The sequence below is a fragment of the Eutrigla gurnardus genome, assembly GCF_963514095.1.
Source record: "Eutrigla gurnardus genome assembly, chromosome: 20".
NCBI classification, from domain to species: Eukaryota; Metazoa; Chordata; class Actinopteri; order Perciformes; family Triglidae; genus Eutrigla; species Eutrigla gurnardus.
Genome location: NC_139931.1, coordinates 11,516,075 through 11,537,932, shown reverse-complemented (window position 1 = coordinate 11,537,932; position 21,858 = coordinate 11,516,075). Strand labels below are relative to the sequence as shown.

General features: G+C 44.0%; 4 protein-coding genes across 10 annotated transcripts in view; 2 read left to right on the top strand and 2 right to left on the bottom strand.

Annotated features, from left to right (window-relative positions):
* Positions 1 to 1,441: 1,441 nt before the first annotated feature.
* tmub2 (transmembrane and ubiquitin-like domain containing 2) lies at positions 1,442 to 4,099 on the bottom strand. 5 transcript variants are annotated; one of them, XM_084036475.1, is made up of 3 exons: positions 3,994 to 4,099; positions 1,980 to 2,609; positions 1,442 to 1,846 (listed from the first exon to the last, which is right to left on the bottom strand). In XM_084036475.1, the coding sequence occupies exons 2-3, from the start codon at positions 2,600 to 2,602 to the stop codon at positions 1,453 to 1,455; spliced, it is 1,017 nt and encodes a 338-aa protein (XP_083892601.1). In that variant the 5' UTR covers positions 2,603 to 2,609; positions 3,994 to 4,099; the 3' UTR covers positions 1,442 to 1,452. The 5 variants fall into 5 exon arrangements, with proteins under 5 accessions (XP_083892601.1, XP_083892602.1, XP_083892604.1 ...); XM_084036476.1 differs by having other exon boundaries at positions 4,002 to 4,099; XM_084036478.1 differs by having other exon boundaries at positions 1,980 to 2,604; positions 4,006 to 4,099.
* Positions 4,100 to 4,568: 469 nt separating this feature from the next.
* Positions 4,569 to 7,261, bottom strand: asb16 (ankyrin repeat and SOCS box containing 16). 2 transcript variants are annotated; one of them, XM_084037025.1, is made up of 7 exons: positions 7,084 to 7,260; positions 6,552 to 6,892; positions 6,209 to 6,476; positions 5,467 to 5,875; positions 5,236 to 5,319; positions 4,968 to 5,078; positions 4,570 to 4,888 (listed from the first exon to the last, which is right to left on the bottom strand). In XM_084037025.1, the coding sequence occupies exons 2-7, from the start codon at positions 6,886 to 6,888 to the stop codon at positions 4,703 to 4,705; spliced, it is 1,395 nt and encodes a 464-aa protein (XP_083893151.1). In that variant the 5' UTR covers positions 6,889 to 6,892; positions 7,084 to 7,260; the 3' UTR covers positions 4,570 to 4,702. The 2 variants fall into 2 exon arrangements, with proteins under 2 accessions (XP_083893152.1, XP_083893151.1); XM_084037026.1 differs by lacking the exon at positions 5,236 to 5,319 and having other exon boundaries at positions 4,569 to 4,888; positions 7,084 to 7,261.
* A 390-nt stretch (positions 7,262 to 7,651) lies between these two features.
* hrob (homologous recombination factor with OB-fold) lies at positions 7,652 to 15,488 on the top strand. Of its 2 annotated transcripts, XM_084036739.1 has the most exons (10): positions 7,652 to 7,834; positions 7,995 to 8,045; positions 8,173 to 9,081; positions 9,239 to 9,322; positions 10,294 to 10,428; positions 11,321 to 11,429; positions 12,387 to 12,472; positions 12,564 to 12,686; positions 12,817 to 13,027; positions 14,244 to 15,488. In XM_084036739.1, exons 1-10 carry the CDS (start codon positions 7,823 to 7,825, stop codon positions 14,297 to 14,299), a joined length of 1,776 nt encoding a protein of 591 aa, XP_083892865.1. In that variant the 5' UTR covers positions 7,652 to 7,822; the 3' UTR covers positions 14,300 to 15,488. The 2 variants fall into 2 exon arrangements, with proteins under 2 accessions (XP_083892865.1, XP_083892866.1); XM_084036740.1 differs by lacking the exon at positions 7,995 to 8,045.
* A 5,617-nt stretch (positions 15,489 to 21,105) lies between these two features.
* Positions 21,106 to 21,858, top strand: part of asic2 (acid-sensing (proton-gated) ion channel 2) — a 266,829-nt gene continuing 266,076 nt past the window's right edge. Inside the window, exon 1 of the mRNA XM_084036473.1 lies at positions 21,106 to 21,253. The gene's annotated coding sequence lies outside the window, so the exon portion shown is untranslated. The remainder of the gene's footprint in view (positions 21,254 to 21,858) is intronic.

Below are 21,858 nucleotides of genomic sequence, written 5' to 3'. Positions count from 1 at the left end.
GGAAGCATTTTACATCGCTGTAAAATTAAGAGGAGTTCAGAAAAGGTGGAGGGTTAAACTACTGAGGTGAAAATATTAATAATGGCAATACCAATTCAACATCCCTCCACCTGAATCATTTTCCCACGGTCCCTAAAATCATGTGCATTTTAGTTGTTTGTCTTAAAAGTCATGAACATGGCAATCTGTCAAAGCCTGATTTAATTTCCAGTACAGTTGACACTTTCACATCTGTTTCTGTGAAAGTCTGTAGAAACTTTGACCGTGCCCCTTTTTAAAAATAAAAATCCAGTAAAGTCTTGTGATGTGCACTAAAGAAGAAAATAACTGTTATCAAGACACTTTAGTAGGAGTGATTTAGAATCTGGATGAAGCTAACGGCTGATGTTCGCTTGTGGCTCTTTGTGTATCTGTGTGCAGTACGAGTGCAATAACAAAGAAGGCAATGTCGTGAGTTTCCAATATTTGTTTATGCACACGCACGAACGTGCGCTTGTGTGAATGACTGTTGTGTATGATCATAATTCACTGCCATGCATACTGGTGTTTGTATATAAATAAACACAAACCTTAATCAGAGACTCTGTTCTTTAGAAAACAAACGGATACCGATAGTTTGGTTTGAAATGCTTTAATTTGAGACATCACTGAAGCCAGAGCAGTCCAGCATAATCAGGAGGGTTCGACGTCCCCCTCCAAATCTTTAAGTGCCAGATGCAGGTTCATCTGATTCATTCTATCATTTTATTTACAGAAAATGCACAATATATTTACAATATCTTCTCAAAAAGTGTCTATTTTCAGGTCTAGTGATTATTTAAATTAGCCTATGTCTACATAGCAACAATTTTTTGAGCGACAAAAATATCTGAAATGTTCAGCCTATAGCGCCGAATCAGCTGTATAGTCCATATTTGCTTACACAGAGCTTGACTCATTAAAAAAAAAAAACAGTAATGGTAGTTATACACAGCACAACAGTGAGTGGTTCCAAAACATATTAGATTCTTGCAATCAGTTAATTTTACTCTGTTTTTTTGTTTTTTTTACACAAACAGTGGCCTAGAAAATAAAGAGAGACGAGAAAGCAGCATGACTCTTTTGCAACAATATAAGGGCAGAGAAGCTAAAGCCAGAGTGTTTAAACATGGTGTAAACCACTAAGTCAGATGGAGAGGAGCTAGAAAGTACGGTTCAGACTCGGCTGAACTTCACTCACTGCAGATTATTTAGTCCACATATACTGTACAGTCAATCTGTTTTGTTACCTTGGTGCATGCAACAAGCTTTCCGAGACACTCACACACTCGCATTCAATGCAATCGACCGTGGCATCTGCACCAAGCCCAGTTTTGATTAGTCAGTCTCTCCAGGCGGCACCCACTGCTGTAGTTATTTTTTTCTGCCTCCTCATAACATTCAGCTGTAAGTGTGCGCCCTCTTTTTGCCTTTTCAGCGGCTGTGCATCCCAAATATCAGAAAGCTGAAGAACACAGTGACTCCCACGAGGGAGATGGTCGCAGGAGCGGTGAAGAACTGCCTGTAGTTGATGCGGAAGTACCACACCACGGCCAGTATCACCACAAACACGGGCACCACCAGGCTGCTGGTGCTGATGGCCACACCAGCAGCCCTGAATCCTCCGGAGGCCCCAGGGCCGACTCCTGCTCCAGCCCCAGACTGAGCCCCCCCCTCTGGAGAAGCCTCCTGCAGGGCCTGGGAGATGTGGCAGTGGATCACGCTGTTGTGTGTGATGTTTAGTGAGAAGAGAGTCTTCTTGGGATCCTGCAGCAACTGGCCCTGGTAGATAAGTTTAATTTGATGCTCTCGACCAGAGAAGTATTTACTGGAGAAGAAGAGCAAGAAGAAAGAAAGGGTGTTAAAATGCATATAACTGGATTGCAACAGCATTTTGGGAAATTCACTGATGTGCATTCTTTCATTGAGCTAGATGAGAAGGAATTCTGCAGGTGTTTTACCTTTTCAGTATTCCCACTGTGTCCTCTGGTTCTACAACAGCTACCTCCTCTGTGTCATTTAAATACTTAAGACGGACAGAGATGGAAGTGGCAGTGATGGTTGTGGGGGCGGAGATAGTGCTGGACAAGACTGGGATATGCTTTATAATCTCTTTATCTTCCTCCTCCTCCAGTTCCTCCTCCAGATCATCATCATCATCCTCCTCGTCATCATCCTCATCATCTGAAGTATGCAGTCTTCCAGCCTGTGGTTGTTTGCTTTGTATGTCCAGCAGAAGATCAGCCCTAACCCCTGCAGCTCCCTCCCCTGTCCCCTCACCCTCTCCTCTCTCGGTCCCCGACTCGCCGTCATCTGGCTTGTTCTCCTGAGAAGACGTGGGAGTCTGCTGTTCCGGGGTGTCGGCGCTGGGAGACCCTCCGCTGTAGCTGTCGTGGCCTCCGAGTCCGATGAGCGAGGCGTGAGCGCCCACAGTGAGGATGGTGCCCAGTATGTGGTCTCCCCGGTCGGCCACGTGGGTTGAGAGCCAAGCGAAGACCAGGGCCAGGACCAGGAGCAACACACCACCTGCTGCTGTTGCCTCCTCCTCCATCCCACCCAGCATGGTCAGTGCACACACTGCCATCTCTGTCCTCCAAACGTGCAGAAAAGACACAACAAGTTTATTTATAGAGGTTCAAGATCTGTACAGAAATGTAGCAACTAAGCAACAAGTCTAATCAAAATATTTGTACAAATTATTTTAACAAATACTGACATGTTTGTTGACAATATTGATTGATTTTATTTACAACTTCAAACAAAAAAAAATCAGGTTCGCAGATAAAATATTAAATACTCAATTAGAGACAGACATGTTGCATTACTGTTTGTTATCCAGTTATTATCTCTGGTTTTATTTGGTCAACCTGTGTTAAAAGGTTTATTAATTTGTAGAACTGCTTCGTTGACGGCTGCAACTAATGATTCATTTTATTATCGAATAATGTCGAATCTCTTATCGAATATCTCTTAATTTAGCCTTTAAATTGTCAGAATACAGTATTAAAAAATAAATAAAAAGATCCCAAGGTGAGCAGTTGTGCAGCCACCAAGATGTTTATTTCATCACGTGACACGAAGAAAACAACTTGGAAATTATAATAAATAAATAAAAATAAAAAAAAGATCAGAATAGAAGGGATCCAATGTCTGGGGGTCAACTAATTAATTAATCGACTAATAGTTGCTGCTCTATAGAGTAAAGTATAAAGAGCTGCAACTATTAGTACACGTCATTATATAAGATTGACTATACACATGCCAGAAGATAGAGGATTTCCATGGCCTACATTATGACAGTAAAAACTGTAGTTCTAGTTTGTGTTTTTGAAAAAGAAATGCCACAAACTGATCAACATGAATCCATCTTAATGTTAAAAAGTGAAGTGAGCACACCCGGATAAAGCTTCATTACACAAGACACCTACTGATCGGGTTATAGATCCGATATAAACAGACTGTAAAGCCGGTGTTTTATAGCTCAATAGATGCATGTGCGTATCTTGATTACGAGCAGGATTGTTGGCAGATTCATAATGCTTTAACGAGGTATTGCCGTGTGTAAAATCCGTTAGCGTTATCTAAGATGAAAGTTAGCCGACGTCTAAATCCGCATAGCTATCGGGGCTGGTCAACAGCTGTTTGTTGTAGCTGTGCAGCTTCGTCCAAACACCCAGCTGTGTCACTAGGTATTTCTTGAACCACGTCAGTTACTATAGTCGACATTTGGACAAAAACATCGTGCCGTTATGTAACCTAATCGCGTGTGCTGCTAACTTGTTATGCTGTAGTTTGTGTTGCTAGTTGGCGAGCTAGGTTAGCTTACAAGCTAGTCTTCATTGCTAGCTTTAAAAAAAAAAAAAAAAAAACGACCTTCGGCTGTTTACGACTTTCGCCGTTCGGCTTTGTTTTTGGCAGAACAGTTTTCAAACTGACCACAGATGTCGTGTGAACATATCTGTCGCACTATTAAACGATCTTACCTACCAGCTGTATAAATCAGAGCATGTTTGAGGACGAGGCTCAGTGCTAGCTAGCAGCTGCTCCCGAAAAGCCACATAATAAACACAGAGGCGACGAGGCGCTGTGACGTCATCGCCGGGCAGCCGGGAGCGCTTGTTTTGGAGACGGGTCGCGCCTGTTGCTCCTCTTGCTTATACAACTATTGTCCTGAAGAAGCCAATAAAGGGAGGAAGGGTCACTGAGTTGACGTTGGTGCCAAGCCGGTAGCTTTCTCCATGTATTCCATTGTAATAGAGCATTTCTGTCATCAATAACGAGGCAACTATCAAACTGTTACATAATAATATTCAGGAGGGCTAATCTTCTCCGCAATGTTTCCTGTTATTGTCAGGATGTGGTGCTCATGGCAGAATGTTACTACCTGTAAATGTATTTATTTTATTGCACTTTCATGCAACAGTAATATCATTGAGCTTTTATGCAAGCACTTTGTTGCTGAAATTAGTGTTCAAACATTTCTACAAAGCAACCATAACAATATAAATCAATTACAAGTAAATTAATAATAATCCAACAGGAAGTAAATATGTATTTATTTGTAATCTCTCAAAGAAACTCCATCTGAAAGTATTTTAAATTGACAAAAACAAACTAGCAGAGAGAGGTTATTGTAATCTAAAATAAATAATGTATCTAAACAGTTAAATATCTCAATGTGAAGTCACTGGAGCGTCCCGTCGTTGCACAGCAGCAGGTAATCCCTCATGGAGCTGGGAATGTCCAGTTCACTGACAGCTGGGAAACACCGGCCTCCGAGGTGCAGGCGTAAAGCACATCGACAGAGGTGCTGCAGAGAGCGAGGCTGACCGCTCTGCTGACGCACCAAGTCGAAGAAACACCGCTGCTCCTGAGGGCACAAACAAAGACACTATAGAGCGCTGCCTGGTAAAAAAGAAGAAGAGAATAGATGATGAAACACTGCTCACCTCATACATGTCAGTGGACAGAGAGTCCATCCACTCACAGGGAGGGATGGAGGTGTACGAGTTCAGCATCACCTCTAGAGTGGCAGGAGAGAGAACACACTGCTTCAGCATCTACAGGGAGAAAAGAAAAAAAAAATACTATCATCTACAAGATCTTCTTGACAGACAACAAACATCATCATCTGTTGACCTGGGATGCATTTTCCCAGGTCAAAAATTAATTTTACATGCATCATAATCAGATTCTCTAAGCGTGCTTGTTTTTAACCTTTGGAGGAACTGGCTTAGCTCCATGGTTCAGAAGTGAGCGTGCTATTGCTTCCGGTTGCTGGCCTGGGTAATCTTCAAGCACCTTAAGGACAAGCAGAAAAGGTGTTGATCCCTCTGCCTGAGCTTAAAACGTCCAGAATACCTGATCAGTCAGATTCTAACCTGATTAGTTTCTGTTTTACATAACAGTTTGACTAAACCGCAAATCCACCCTGCCCTCATCAGCTACCTGTAACAGACAGTCCATTGGTGTGTAGCCTGCACAGTTGGCAATATCTGCCTTGGCCCCATGCTGCAGGAGGATGTCCACAATCCGGGGGCTGCAGTTCGCACAGGCGTTGTGCAGAGGGGTGTGCTGCTTCCTGCCTGCAGTTCTGGGGTCTGCTCCTGCACCCAGCAGCTTGTCAATCACACTTAAATAGCGGCCGGCCTCACAGGGCCTCTCGGCAGCGGAGCAGGCAGCATTCAGAGGGGTCTCCCCCTCCTGATTCGTGGCCAACACATCAGCCCCGTGGCTCAGGTAGAGCTCCACGTGCTTCTCCAGGCCTCGCCGGGCAGCCACGTGCAAAGGGGTGAGCCTCGACTCCCTCATCTTCACACAGACATCAGCGCCGCTGTCTATCAGCAACTCAGCACACCTGGAACAAAAGGCACACATCTGTCTTTTCTCTCTGACTTTACTTCCCCTGAGAGAAAGAGGATTGAAGATGGTTTGGTTCAGGGAAATTCTCAAAGAAAAATGTAATTGCATTTTTTTTTCATTCGTGATCAGCCATTTGTCTTATTATAAGAAAATTAGGTTTTTAAATTAGACTCTTATCACAGTAGGAGGGAATACTTCTGAAGATGAACATTAAGAGATGATTTACATGAAACTCAACTTGAATGAACCAAGGGGCGAAACGGGACCTATAGAGACTATTGATATTAATATATAGAACTGGTTAGTGGTCAGCTCCTCCATCACTCACTGGAATGACTGGGCGGAGGTGCAGAGGTGAAGAGGCGCGCTGCCGTCTGCAGCCAGCAGTTCAGGATCTGCTCCATGAGAAAGCAGCAGCTGGACACAGACAGCATGGCTGCCCATACAGGCATCATGGAGAGCCGTGTGCCCTCCAGGGTCAGCGTTCACCTCGGCCCCACGAAACAGCAGCTCCTCCACGCATCCTGTGTGTCCTCTGCTGGCGGCCAGGCGTAATGCTGATGTCTGCTTCACCTTGGAGCTCAGCGTCCACATGCCTGACGGAGGAACAGAAAGGCTGTTCAGTGTGTCTCGACTGTTTTGTGAGATTATACGAGGTCTTGAACCCATACCCATCTCCGGAGCCCAAATCATCTCCTCATGCACCGTTTCCATGAGGGCATTGACCATCGCAGGGTCCTTCAGCACCGCGTACACTCCTTTCATGTCCCCACACATGAAGGTGTTGTGGACAGCCGTGTCTCTACAACGGACCTGTGGTGGAGAGGCCCGGACCTCCTGGAGCTTCTGCTGCCTGGGAGGAGGCCTGGGGGCCCGGGGCAGCGGGTCCCTGACCATTGCTCTCCTACGAGCCAATGCTCGCCGAGCATCCTCCCACTCCTGAAGCTCCTGCTCCAGTCTCAGGGAGCGCAGTGAGGTAGAAGTGAACGGAAATGTGTCCTTTGACATGGCACTTTAAATTGCCATGTCAAAGGACACCAGGAAGTTAACATTGACAAGCTGTGCAAAGAAGGCGAGTTAGAGAGTAGATTTTATGTCATTTTCCTCCACACATTAAACTCTCTAAAGCAACATGACCTTGCCTCTGCAGCACCGTTTAAATGTCAGTTACCGTTCAAATGTCAGTCCACAGCTTTTACTCACCCTTCACTGGAACTGCTGTGAGTCACAGGGGTCCAAGCAGAGGTCACACAATGTAAAATCTTTCATACTTTAAATCAGTCTTGCTTCCTCATGGGGTCAAATCTTACAACTCAAAATACAACACCCTTCCTTCTTGCGTCACACGCTTCAAATACAACTTCAGCAAGAGTTATTAATAGATCAGAATGCAAGCTGATCCTTGTATTACCCCAAATGGCCACCAGATAGCAGTGTGAATCCAGTATTTAGGTCCAGGAAAAACAGTTATATGTAACCAAAGAACCAATGAATGCCAAGATAGGAGATGTTTCACCGACGTGAACATTCTAAATGTGGCCAAGTTTATTCCCTGTTGCAACTTGCGGTGGATGATATCAGCTGATAGAAATGATATAAATATATAATACATATATAATTCCAGTTCATTAAATATATATAATGAACTGGGGTTGCAACTAAGGCAAAAAAACGTGTGTGAATCATCTCGCTCTTGTTCAACACTCTTTGTAAAAACAAATGCTACGTCATGACGTTGTTTTTGAACGCGACGGCGCGGTAGCACCAAGGAGCAAAAGTTTTAGCTAGTTTTAGCCCGCTGGCTAGCAGCGTTTGCTTGTTAAATGCAAGTTACAAGTAAGAGTCGACACATTCGGTCTACGCGTCGTTGTTGAATGGCATTCAGTGTCTCGCTACGTTCGGTGTGCAAACTGATCAAACACGGCGTTCACCGCGATATCTCATGACTGCGATGGTAAGTGAACCGACCCAGCAAACTCTAAACAATTTGAGCTAATTAAGCTAACAAATGCTAAAAAAAGATGCATAATGGTAGTTTCTGACACGTTTGCTAGGCTCTGTAACACCTATTTCTGTGTAGACGGTTCATCAGTGTGTTGTTAAATATCCCACAGAGCTGCAGATTAAGTGGCCTGTTCAGCATCGGCGAGGACTTTGATGATGAGGTGATTCCCAGCAGAAAACACAGCTGATTTGACTTAACTTGTCAGTGTTAGCTGCTTACATGCTGTTACATATTGATCCCTGTGTTCCCCGTCTCTCTCACTGTTTATGTTTATGTGTGTTTCCCAGGACCTGCTCGGGACCAACTGGTCTGCCGGATCAGCGTCCGGACCAGCCGATGCGGCAGCTACGGTGTCGTCGTGCACGCTGCGGGCTTCGTCCGCTGCTCACAGAGAGCCGGACAGAAACCGCCCACAGCAAACTGGACCGAGATCAGCCGCCCTGTGTAATGGCACCGCATCAAGGAGCGGCCCGCTCGCTGCTGCCGCTGCTGCTGGACAAACTGCGGCTGTGGGTTTGAGGCAGCTCTCCTCCTGCGCTCAGCCTCGTCCTCCCACACTGAATAACTCTCCCAATAAATTGGCATCAAAACAGAGTCATGCCAACAGCGAAGGGCCGCCCAAGCCCTGTGTGCCTCAGGATGACTTTGATGACTGGGATTTTGATCTGGCAGACCTGGATGAGATGGAGCAGCCTGCTGCTCCAACCCCACCTGTTCCCGCAGTTGATGCTGCATCTTCAGCCAGAACACTGCGACCTCCGAACTTTGGAGGGATTCAGACGCAACCTAATCATACCCTGAGAGACTGCAGCACTGCACGCCAGGCTTCTGGCTCATCTAGTCACAATCTACATGCTCGGACCTCCTCCACTCCTCTTCTGCTATCTCCAAATCCCCGCTTTACTTCATCTTCTCCTGCTCCCAGACCCATTTCCAGGACACTAAATAGGCCCCAGAGACCATGGGCAACTCCCGGACCCTCCCCTCAGGGCCGCGCCCTCTTTGAGACAGTCTCCCCAGCATCTTCCCCATCTTCTGCTCTGAGCCCTCATCCGCTTCACACACCAGTCCTCACCAACCGCCTGGTCCAGTTGGTATCCGCCTCCAATAAGCTTCCGAAGAAGAGGCCTCGCTCTGAGCCTCACCGGCCCAGGACCCGACGCTTCCCCGGCCCCGCTGGATTCCTGCCACAGCAAGTTAGTCACATGTACTCTCACCCTCATTGTCAGGCATTACGCTCCAGCTCCGGCTGTGTAACCCATGCTCTAATGAAATGACTGTCATGAAATCTGTTGGTAATGTGTTTGTTTTTCCACCGCGGTGCTGTGTAATAACTTAATTCTGCTCTCTCAGCCACAGGGTCAGAACCTGGACCACATTGTGGTTTCTGTCCCTAAGACTCCTGCTCACGGCGTTTTGGCCCGGTCGCCTAACAAGGTAATAAAATCACATGAAACACTGTGAATCAATTCTACATTTATTTATTTTCTAAATCATACTATAAATCGTTTGCTCCATAAGATAATTATAGAAAAATGGCTGTCGCAGTTCCCCAAAGCTTGAGTTGACGCATTCAGATGTCTAGTTTTTTTTCTGACTAACAGGCCAAAAGCCAAATGTTCACTTTAATATCAGAGAAGACAAAGAAAATCTGCTACTATCCACACTGGAGTAGCTGGAACCAGTGAATTATTGTCAGTTTTATGCCAAAAAATACTTTAACAATACATTTAATATCAAAATAGTGACAAATTAATTTTCTGTCGCTCAGTTAATCAACCACTTGGTTCATCTCCTATCCTAAAATCTCTTTTTTTTTGGCAGTGTTTTTTCTTTTAAGTGTTTTATAGTCAATGGGAATAAGCTGAGATATAACAGGATAACTGTGGCGTGTAGGAGCTGTCTGGATGTGTATTCACAGTATCGACAAGAGAAACAGAAAATGACTAAACATTCGTCACATTTGTATGTGGAACAGACGTGCTATAAATAATAATTTTCCTGTCTGAGGCTGTCTGAGAAGATGTCCATTATTTCCAACATGACTTTTTTTTCTCGACGTGTCAACAACAGCTCATAGGGGATCAAAGGTGTCTCCATTAGTAATTACAGCATGCTTTGATGTTTCTGACATGACTTGAAGTTGATTTTGGATTTCCTAAACCTCCCAGAAGGCATTCTGTCTTTAGATGGATTTCCTACCTACAAAACCAAACATTTAAATGCCTCAATCTCCGGTGGGAAATTCAATTCCACACATTCTGATTGCAGTGGGGCCAAAGAGACCACATATGCACAGTAAAGAGAGGATCGAACACGTGTAGTAAAACATGAACCTGGTGTCTTCAAGGCGTGCACAGTAACTGTAAGTGACTGTGAGTGTATCAACGCTTTGACCCGATTTAAAGGGCAGCAGCTCACAGAGTGAAGAAGACGAGTTAAGCGGCGGTGCCTGGGCAGCGATGAAGGCCGAGATGGGATTAGATGAGAGAAACCCGTCATGCTTCCTGCACACTTACAGCGTGGTCATGGTGCTCCGAAAGGTAATCGCACGTCGCCATTATCACGCATCTTTTGCCGTTCACCTCCAAACACCACAGTGAAGATACGAAAACAATATCCTGTTTCAGTCCAGTCAAAGCATTTGTGATAAAGGTGTGCGTTTATTTAGGTCAAGTTGTTTGTTTGATTATTTATCTAGTCATAACAGACTGTGTGTCGCTGCTGGAGGTCTGTTGGTATAATCAGGACAAATGGAGAAGCTGTACCAGAGGTGTTTTGTAATTAGATACGGCACGATCACTCATCAATCACTCTAATGGAGACGCCGCCGTTGTTCGGCTCTCTCAGGGTGTCGACCTCGCCAATAACTCACCGGTGTTCGGTCGTTGCGAGCACCTTAACGTGCTGGGTCCTGCTGTGGCTGTTGACACAGGCTCCATTTACGTACACAGTCACTGGCGGGACGCCGGCTAAGCTCTGTTACGCCGTTTACATCAACCACAGGTTCCCCAAATCCCTGTTTGCATGAATAATCAAAGTTAACACAGCCCTCCCCGCTTTCCTGATGTGAGAACATAACTGTAATGAGGGTATTTTCTGGGACACAGTTATCGATTAATATTGCTCAGTTTTAATCCTAATGAATAAAGTATTCAGCAGATCAATATTTGAATATCCCGTTCACAATCTGCAGTTTTCATTTTAGGCGGAGGGCAGTGATAACTTAAAATGTCATAAACCCAAATAATCTGTACTGGTGTCCTTAAAAATGAATATAGTAATTCATTCAAATGTTTCCATGCTGCATTGATATGGGTAGAAATCAATGCAAGCTTACATAAGTTCATCTAAAGCTAGCTGATATAATATAATAACATGCTGCGTTATTCGAGTCACTAACTGACATGTTATTTGTTTTCCTCATCACTGTAGGCTGCACTGAAACAGCTGGTGAAAAACAAAGTGCCCAACATGGCCGTGCTGCTGAAGAGCATCATCCACACGCACGCCGATGCCAAGGCCGTGTTTAAAGACCCAACAGGTAGTGAACGCTCGTTGTGGGAATAACTGTCAAGTTGCCATTGAGCTTCTTCTCTCCTTCACCCGTTTTGTTTTGAGCCCCCTCTTAAGCTTCGCTGGTTGCCATGGCCTCCAGAGAGCGGTGTGCTGATTATTAGCACTCAGGAGTGGATGTTGTACTAAACACGAGATTTAAGTGCTTATTACTAATTCAATTGTCATCGTCTGGCATCAACAGGGGGGGTTTAAGCGCCTCTTTTGTCAGTGAAGTGCCTCTCACCTCCTGAAAGCTTTGGGTCCAGCAAGCAGTGTGACTATACAGTACTAGTGTTGAAAAGATTAGACCGTTCATCAATCGGCAGGAAAATGAGTCTCCTAATGATTCATTTATCAAGCAGAAATACTGCATTTTCTACTTCCTGCTTCTTAAATGTGATAATGAGCTAATGGTTATTGTTCTAACAATATGTTTGGGTTTTTTTGTCAAAGAAATGATGAATGGGGAAATAAATCTGGTTGATTAATTGAAAAATAACAGGCTGCAACCTCCGAGCCTTAAATCTGCATTCTTCTTCCTAGTCAACACTGTAAACACAAGTTTATGGTCTCAATCGCTAGTCGTAAGTCTTCTTCAATACAGCAGGATGTTAATTTAGTAAGTGCTGATAATATAGAGAATATGCTTTAGGGCGTGGCTACCTTGAGATTGACAGGTGGCCCCCACGGCGTTGTGTGCTCTGGGGGTTATCTGCGTTCTCGACTTAGAACTTAGATGTATGTAGCTCCACCCTCGCATCCAAACTGGAGGCTTCAACGCCGTAGTCCACAAACCAATGGGTGAGGTCACACTGACTACAGACACTTCTTATATACTGTCTATGGTTCTAAGAGTGCAATCCTAAATCAATCAATCAATATAGCATCTCTGATTGTAATTAGTTTTGGAGGTCTAACAGATGTTTATTTTTTTGGACTGAAGGGGAGATTCAGGGGACGGTCCACCGGCGCCTCCTAGAGGAGCGAGTGGAGGAGCTGAAAGTCGGAGCCGTACTCCTGCTCAAACAAGTGAGACTCACCGCTTCCGCTTCATTCAACTTTAATGGTGGTAACTCTTTAGCTTCCTTAAACGTCTATTCACATCTCGCTGTGTGGACAGGTAGGCGTGTTTTCCCCCTCCCATCGTAACCATTACCTGAACGTGACGCCCAACAACCTGCTGAGGATCTACGCCCCCGATGGAGTCGGTCTGGCCTCCGCCCGGCTCCCCCCGCTCATTCTGGTGAGCACCGCAACCGTCGGCTGGAAACAAGAATAGCACCGTCCACCAAATATGAAATCTGTCATCCAAAATAATCCGTCAAGCTGTCAGCTGTCACTTCAAAGCATTTTTCCTCCGTTTTTCTATCCAGGAGCCGATGTCCCCCATTTCTCCTTCCCCCGCCGTCCTCCGGGAGCCCGTGTCTCGGATGCAGCTGGTGTTTGACGAGGAGAATGATGAGGGGAAATGTTCAGAAGGAGCTGAAGACCCTAAAGCTCTAAGAGACACTAGAGCCGGCACCAGCAGAGGCCCTCAAGAGCCTGCTGGGACGCCAGCACCACATGACTCAGGCTGGGATGCAGGTGGGCCTCTAATATGTAATAACACTGGTGATGAGACAGAGAGGCAGAGAGATTAATTCCAGTCACACCCTGTGGTTGTCAGCCGACTCAATCTAACTCCAGCGAAACAAAGAGGCTCCGATGGCATTTTCAGTTTGATGCTCTTTTGCATTTTATTATTCAGTCAGTAAAACGTCAAACATAGTTAGACGGGATGTTCATCATACAAGGCAGCGGAGTCCGAATTTGTATTTTAAAATTACATGATGAGTCTGATCAGTCGCCATAACTATTCATCTAATTATTAAATGAAACCTGGAGATGAGTCGGCTAGTGAAATGGCTCCAGCCACTTTTCCTAAATGGATTGTTGTGACATTTTTTACAGACAGTCAGTGTGCCCACTGGATGACTCCTAATGACTTTGATCCAATAACCGATGAGAAATTCCACTCGGGAGTAAAAAAAAAAAAATATTAATGAGATAAGACTAGTAGATATCAAGGAGGGCAAATTCTGTTTTTATAGCAGCATGAGAAATAACCATTTTCAATTAATGAATGATTCCAAAATGAAGTTAAAAAATCATAGCAGGAAAGATCTGAAATAATGGCTTGTTCTGTCCCAGCTGCACAAGTTAATGCAGTCATAGTCATGCCAATGGGTAGTGTGTGTGTATGAATGGGTAAATGAGAGGCCAAAATGTAAATTGCTTTGGTTAAATGTGCTATATGAACATACATTGATATAGGGAGGTAGTCTAACAATAGCAAACATGTATCGCCTTGGGTTTTTGTTTACCATTACAGCCTTTTTTGGGAAGAAAGTATGAACGTAGACCTCTTAAAACTAAGAAATGTGTTTGTTTTCCCCCCAAATTTGACCCAAATATGGGTTAAATCAATGTTCTCTGGATGAACAGAGCTGTAACAAACTCTGTACTTGGTTAATTTACAGAGCCGATCACTGAGCATTGTTCACATTAACACACTGTACACTATATTTTATTCCACTCACAAAACAGTAAGCTCACAAACAGCCTAATGGTTAAAGCTCAAACATGTCCTTCATTTCCATCCCCTGTCCTGTCTACCTCTGTACGGTCTGCTCTCCAAAATGCCCAAAACAGTCTTTTTAGAAAGCTGGTAGGATTACATTTGTATGTTTATTGAAATGGGGTCATTTTGATGCGAATGCCACATCATTGCATGTTCTCACTGAGTCTTTGTGTTGTGCAGATGATGATCTGGATGAACTCCTGGGAGAGTTACCCGAGGACACCTACAGCCTCTGATGTTACATGAGCAAAGCCGTCTGTACTGACTGTCTCCACTGACCACAGCGAAGACGTTCTCCTTTTGTTTTCCTGACATCGCCTCCTTAAAATCCCGACTGTCCGACCACTGAAGAACTGAAAACATGCAACTGTTGCAAAGACTGTATTTGATATCCAGTTCATAAATGTCACGGAGACTCGTCCTGAGTTAATTTGTTGTTACTGTGTCATTTCTCTGCATCAGTGATGATTCACGTGTTAAGAAGCAGGCTCTTGAAGCCAACACATGCTCATTAATTTATTACAAACGCTTGGCAAATCAGCTGTTTGGTTTCAGCTCGGTAAAGAACATAATTAGTCTGAGATTGTGTATTAGGGATGCAGCCCCCTCACTTTCCTTTAATCGTTATCCGTTGTTGCACTTTACTTCAGCGACCTTGAAATAAACAACTAATCCACAGCGCATCGATTTGCTAATCATGCAAAATGAAAGTGGGGTGAGGCTTCTTTGTTAGTTTCTGTCCTTGGCCTCTGCTTCTGGTCGTGTCTGCTCCTTCGAGCCTCAGAGGGAAGTAGATTCACTGTGACCCAGCTTGTTATCCAAGCATTATGAGGTGTGTCTGAGTTTTTTTTTTTTTGCAGGCTGGGATAGCAGGGAGGTAGTCTCAGAGTCCCATGTGGTTTGCTTGACCAAAAACCTGTTTACCAATCCCCGTCTGTGGGGAGCGAGTGCATCCCGGTGGAGTCGTACTGTGACTAACAGGCTCTTTATGGAGGCTTTCCCAACACCATCCAGACTCCTCCACTACCCCCCACTAAAAGATTCAGGTTAATCCTCTGCCTCTTTGTCATTTGGTGTATAATGCAGCTGCTTAAATCGCCTGGTTTATGTCCTAAAGGGAGGCAATGAGGTGCATTTTCAGTCCCATTTGCTTTTAGTTGTTTAGCTGAAATAATTACGGTTTACAGTATTTGGCCAGTAAAGTGCTGACTTCCATCTTCAGTGTGATGGTGTTTACATTCATACATGGATAGTGTAAGAGTTGCAACCGTGTCATTATCCCACTGCTCAACAACTGGGGAAACGTTATGCAAGGGGCAACTAGTCCATCGCTATTGGCTCAATATGGATTTGAAGGGACTCCAGTAACCATAGTGGCATCTAGCCTTCCACAAGGATTTGGTTTTACTGGTCCAGGTGGTGCTCAAAGCATGGTGTCCAGGTTACTGAGGATAATCCACGCCTGAACCGTTTAATACAGCAGAAAAATGAAAACGGTGACGGTGTGTTTTTAAAATGTTATTTTTAAGCAGCACCTACCTGCATTGTATTGGATCTGAACTATGTAGGTTTGTTTGTTTTTGTAATTTGGGTGGACCGACCTTGATTGGTTGGTGTTCACATCTGTACGGGGTGAGCTGAGCCAACTGGGGGTTCAGGATGCGACACAAAGGACCCCTTAAACCAAAGCTATGTCTACGTCTTTAGAGGCGTAAAAGTATCCTGGAATTTACCATTTTTTCCCCCTCCCCTATTATTTAAAACATCTCACAATAATGTTGCAATAAATATTCAAAGAGATAAGAAGATAAAACATGTTTCCTTTCTAAATCATCTTGAATCTGTTTTTCATAAGAAATGCTGTTGCCGCCTGTTCCCCAGGCCTCTTAAAAAACCCTCAAATTAAACACTCACAGAAGACAAATCACTCTGTAATTAAACCGCTCTCACTCAGGCTGATAGATTAGATTCAACTTTGTCATTCCACAGAGTACAAGTAACGAGACGGCAAAAAGCAGTTCAGCATCTAACCATAAGTGCTAAATATTAATATTGAATACACCATAATGTACCTGAAGATACAGTATGTATATGAGGGGTTACAACTCATCTTTACTCTGGACAGGGGAAGAACCCAAAAAGGTTGGGAACCACTGCAGCACATTAGTACTTTGTTGCATTAGTGTTGATGCCGGCAGCGGTAGCATTTAACACCCTGGCTGGCAGTTCGGTTCCTGGTGGACATCATTAGTCAAGTTCATGAGACATCTCAACAACCGGTTAAGAGACCTGATGATAAAACTCTTAATTGGAGGGGAAACTTAATTTTGTCCAGAACCAGGCTTGAAACCGTCTATCTTAATGTGTGCGTGCAGACATCGCTCCTTCCTTTATCTGCACATCAACCAATTAAGACCTTCATAAGGGGGGAGGGAGGGGGGAGATTTCTGCAGCTGCTGCTCACACGTCTGGAATAATTTACCCTTCAACTTCAATCGCCTCTCGCCAGAGGTAACAATCAACTGTGCCCATACTTGCCAACTCCGATAGCTACTTGCACATCAGAATTCTCTCTCTTGTAAGGGTTTATTCATTTTCATAATCCACTAAGATAGGCCCACAGTGTAATAATTCCTTTCAGTCTCGCCATGCATAAGAAGTGTCTGCTGACACCAATATAAAGAATGTTATTTACACTAATAACAACCAGACAAATAAGAGCTGTAGAGCAATATATCCTTATTAAGTTCTGGCAAATATGCCGTAGGTGCTGGATAAAGAAATCAGTGAAATGGATCGAGAAGTGAAAGTTTACTAACTATGTAATTTCAGTAACTATGGGAGAAACAATGGTTGTCAAAACAATCTCCTCAATTTAGATGTTATTCTGCAGCTGTGGTATCATAACACAGTTTTGCTCAAGTGCCATGACATTTCTGTTGGTTAAATGTTGACTCACTGGTTGAAAAAACGATCCAATCTAAAAATCCTCAATCCTGTTCATGTTGAATTCACATTTAAAAAAAAGTATGTTCCCTAGAATCTTCTGATAAACAACATGTGATATGGTTGAAAGCCCAAGAACAGTTACTAAAAGGGTATTGAATTGAGACTGGTGTTTCCAAGGCCAAATAACCTCTGAACAAAAGCAGAAAAAAAGAAGAAACAATTTCCTGTAAATTGATGTTTTCAATCTAGCTTTGCACAGTAGTTTCCTTAATGCATTCTATTCTGTAAACATAATATCCAGTGCATGTATTTACAAAGTCTTCAGGGTACTCGTCCTAATTATATCCAGATGGGTGACACATTAAAGGAGAACTTTGAATAAATGAGTTGACAAACAAAGCCAACGCAGATGCCTCTCCACACAGGCCAGGAGGGGTCATCAACAGTTTGATGAGTGAAATGATGGGAATAATTTGCTTCACAGCCACCGGATCTCAACCCAACTTACATCCACGGGAGTTTTTCAAGTATGTCGGGCATCCTCATCAAAACACCCACCAAAGGAATATAACGCAAGAGTTCAACAGTCTGGGAGAATCTTTGTTTAAAGTCCATTATCCGCTGTCAAACGTATGTCTTTACTCTGCAACCAAAAGTATAAATTCAAACCCACATTTCAGAGTGTTGCACTAAGCGTTTTAGCATTAATACCTCGCAAATTAAAAAGAGGAGACTATGGTATGGCTAACAAGGCTCCTATAATAATCCTGGGGCTGGAAAATGGGCTGGATGGATAGAGGCAGATAAGATTGCTAAAGCATAAAGCCTTATTTTCAACCCCGGAGACTGTTTAATCCCTGTAAAACTATGCTCATTACCTCGGTGGAAAAAAAGGGAGATTTGCTTAATTAAGTTGTTAAGAAACTAGCAAACCCTGCAGCTGCCTGAGACCATGGCAAATTTCATTTGGGAGAAAGACTGTGATCGACACTGTGTGTGTGTGTGTGTGTGTGTGTGTGTGTGTGTGTGTGTGTGTGGGGGGAGTCTTTCTTTACTTTTAATTTGGGTTTCTGTGTTCTTGAACTTAGTCTGAAAAGTGCAAAGTGATGGGCGGAGACACCAAGATGCACATTAAATATAACCTCTTTTACAAAGAATACTGACAATACCTCCCACCAATATAGATTAATTACAGAAATCATTAAATAAGGTGTGACCTGCGACCCTGCATACAGGATAAGCGGTAGACAATGGATGGATGGATTAAATAAAGTGTCTGTAGTTGGACCTCTAAAACAAATATAGTATAGCTGTGATTATTATTCTTGGCTGCAAAAATGTGACTTTATTGGGAACGTTGTGACATATTTATTTGGTCTTTTTACAAAAGTCCATTACCTTCCAGTCCCACTTTGTGCCTCTAATATGGAATACACTGTTTTACATTAGAGACTGTTTGACAAATGATAACGTTGGAGCCACAGTGAGTTTTTTTCTGTATGAGAAAATAAAAACCAGACGTTGACAGTTTTGAAGACAAACTGTTTTTAGAATCAATAATATATATTGCATCACACTCAATCAAATTGTCAAAGCTTACCCCAAACTTTTGCTCAGTTAAACAAAGATGGTAAACGGAAGTTAAATCACATCTCCTTGCTCGTCATTCATCATCATAGATTTATTGTGAGGTTCATTTATTAATATTGGTCTTATTGTTTTTTTTTATTTGCTACAAAAAAAATCACTTCCGGCCGCCATCTATTGATCGAATAGTTTGTTTGTTTTTAACGGAAACCTACATGTGGATGCAAGCTTTAACAATAGTCTGTAAGAGTTCTTTCCAATGCATCATTTATTTGGAAAACAATGAGGATCAAAACAACAACACGAAGAAGCTCGTGACTCAACACGTCCACCTGCGGCACCACGCCAGCTTCGTAGCAGGTAACACAACATTACCGTAATACCGTTAGCAGAAAGCCTCAATCAAGCGCATTGCAGCGAAGACGACACCGTCACATTCTGGACGGATAAGCGAGCCTGTTACCTTTATTCAAATGCTAACGTGCTACTACTTTACTTGGCCATGTGTCTGATAATTAGCATGACGGCTAGCTAGAGTATGACGTCGTGGAAAAGGTTCAAGCTGAACGACGTGTTTAGGTTGCGGCCGCGTTTTCTCCGCATTTTCTCTGAACCGAATCTGCTTAGAGTGGCGGTTTTTCGGCTACTCACTGGAGCGCACACTGCCTCGTAGGAGTTGTTGGTAAGTTAGTTAAATATATGATAGCAAAATGACAAAAAAACTTTGCACTCCTCCAACCTTATGCTACCTATAATGAAATATTAACCTTAGAGCTCTGAAGACCTGTTTTTCACGGAAAATATCTAATAATGTGGGTTTCCAGCTACTCTTAAATAACTTAATTAGTGGTATACAGTTACATTGCTTGATTTAATTTGGTGAACCTTGTAGTTGCCATGTGTTAAATTTGTTAATTGGTTTGTGTTGCGAGACTTCCTGGTCGTTGCCATGGTTACAAATATCAGATGAATGACTGTAATTGGCATGATGGTGTGGCATGTAACCTGTGTTTTTGTAGAAGACAGCAGCGGGTGTTGTTTTAAAGGGGGCAGGTGCGACCAGTTCTGCTAATCCACATGACCTTTTGTTTGAATGTAATCATAATTAATCTCAATATGATACAGTGTGTGTGTGCATGCGTGGGCAGAGTGGCTTTCTTTGTATTTCAGGCCGTCATCCTGTCTTCAGCCTCCACTGATTGTACGTTCAAATGAGGTGCTTTTGACTTTTACCTTCACTTTTACTGATTTGACTTCATCACACATTTTCTGGGGCTTTTTTCCCCCCTGACAAATTGGTAACAATAAACCACACTACGGAAATGCAAGAACGACCAAGATTTTGAAAGGCAGTTTTGGCTGGAATTCAATCTCTTGACATTTATAAACTTTTGTCTTGTGAAGATGAATTATTTATTGGCGACAAAATGAATCACATTAAGCTTTATTGGCACATACAGAGACAGTTCCCTGAACAGTTTTCAGGAAGATACATAGAAATAGACATTACATCTAAAAAGATGACAACAATGATGGGTAAAAATAAGGTTGAACTATCTAACCACCATACCACCGACGCCTTCTACGTTTGCTGTTTTTTTTACAAAACTTCCTGCTTGGTCACAGTCCTTATCACACGTGTTAGTGTATTTTGTGTTCGCTTAAAAACAAATATCGGCTGATACTGTGTTATCTGTTTAATCTCTCAAATATCAGTGTTGGTGTCAGCTCAAAACACAAATCCAGCATCGTTCAGCTTGATTGCTCTCCCCCTGTGATGTTATGTGTGTGAATGACTTTCCTCCATGTGACACGCTTGCTTGCCCTTTTTTTTAGTTTTCTTATCTTATTTTTGTCTTCATCCCTCCCTTCAACCTCCGTTACTCCTCTGTCTTTGCTTCTGCCTCACTTCCCGTGACATACACCCCCCTCTTCCCCCTTCCCCGACCCAGCAACCACCACTGTTTCCCTCTCTCTATCTCCGACAGCCTCCCGTTTTGCATCCATCCATCACTTTGTTTGTGGTGATGGACGAGATGTGGAAATATGAAAGACTGAGAGACAAATGAGAGAGAAATGTGTGGCGGAAGAAGGAATATATATATATTTTATATTATATATATATATATATAAAATCCGAGACTTTGCCTTCGAGAGAGCAAAGGAGAGCGGCATCTTCCCTCCTCTCTTCCCCCCAACCCCCTCCTCTCTCGCTCTCTCCTCTCTCCTCTCTGTGCGAGCATGTGTGTTGGTGTGTGCGCCTCCAGTCTCTCCCGGCTCCGCGGTTGTTCGCCACCGCCACAGATGAGCTGGGAAGAGGAGGAAAAGCGGATGTATCTGGCCAGAGGAAAACGGGAGGAGTTTGGATTGGCATGCGAGGCTACCCAGCGGCTCTGATCATCAACGGCTCGCTCTGTCTCTTGCTCTCTCTCTCTCTCTCTCTCTCTCTCTCTCTCTCTCTCTCTCTCTCTCTCTCTCTCTCTCTCTCCCCCTCTCTCCCTCTCCCTCTCTCTCTCTTTCTCTGTCTCTCTTGCTCTCTGTGTCCCTCTCTCTCTCTCTCTCTCTCTTTCACACACGCACAAACACACGTGCGCTCTCAGACTCGCACACACTCACGCCGGCTGGATGTCTTCGCGCTAGGCTGAACGAGAGAGGTGCTTAGGCTTGTCATTAGTTGGGTGCACGGGGATCCTGTGTGTGTGTGTGTGTGTGTGTGTGTGTGTGTGTGTGTGTGTGTGTGTGTGTGTGTGTGTGTGTGTGTGTGTGTGTGTGTGTGTGTGTGTGTGTGTGTGTGTGTGTGTGTCAGTTTGAGTGCACACTCATGCATGAGTTCCAGCACGAGTGTGTGTTTTTGAACTGAGATGAGTCGGGACGTTAAATACACAGAGGCGGCTTTGATTGGCTTGCGGCTTAAGTGACTCTCACCTCTCGCCCCGGGTGTCACAGAGGACTTACCTCTGGGATTTTTGTCAATGGAATCAAGCAGTCACAGAGGGTGACGGAGAATGGAGGCGGGAGCTGGCGGTGGAGGGGGGGGGGGGGGGGGGGGGGGGGTAGTTTGGGATTTGGGTCGAGTGTGTGTGTTTGTGTGTGTGTGTGTGTTTGTGTTTGTGTTTGTGTGTTGGGGGTGTGAGAGGAGCCACAGGCTGGCTGGCAGCCACAGTAACTCTCAGCTCAAGGGAGTGATTGAGAGTGGAGGTGGAGAGGAGAGGGATGCCCTGAAGGCAGCATCTTTCTCGTCTGTCTCTGACACTACGTA

What these genes read in the sequence shown, in the direction of transcription:
- hrob (XM_084036739.1), top strand. An exon ending in CTGGATTCCTGCCACAGCAA is followed by an intron (nt 9,082 to 9,238) that starts GTTAGTCACATG and finishes CTGCTCTCTCAG; the next exon opens with CCACAGGGTCAGAACCTGGA. An exon ending in TGGTCATGGTGCTCCGAAAG is followed by an intron (nt 10,429 to 11,320) that starts GTAATCGCACGT and finishes TCATCACTGTAG; the next exon opens with GCTGCACTGAAACAGCTGGT.
- asb16 (XM_084037025.1), bottom strand. Translation starts at nt 6,888, where the DNA reads ATGTCAAAGGACACATTTCCGTTCACTTCTACCTCACTGCGCTCCCTG. An exon ending in CTAAGCCAGTTCCTCCAAAG is followed by an intron (nt 5,079 to 5,235) that starts GTTAAAAACAAG and finishes TTCTCCCTGTAG; the next exon opens with ATGCTGAAGCAGTGTGTTCT. An exon ending in TGTCCACTGACATGTATGAG is followed by an intron (nt 4,889 to 4,967) that starts GTGAGCAGTGTT and finishes TTGTGCCCTCAG; the next exon opens with GAGCAGCGGTGTTTCTTCGA.
- tmub2 (XM_084036475.1), bottom strand. Translation starts at nt 2,602, where the DNA reads ATGGCAGTGTGTGCACTGACCATGCTGGGTGGGATGGAGGAGGAGGCA. An exon ending in ACAGTGGGAATACTGAAAAG is followed by an intron (nt 1,847 to 1,979) that starts GTAAAACACCTG and finishes CTTCTTCTCCAG; the next exon opens with TAAATACTTCTCTGGTCGAG.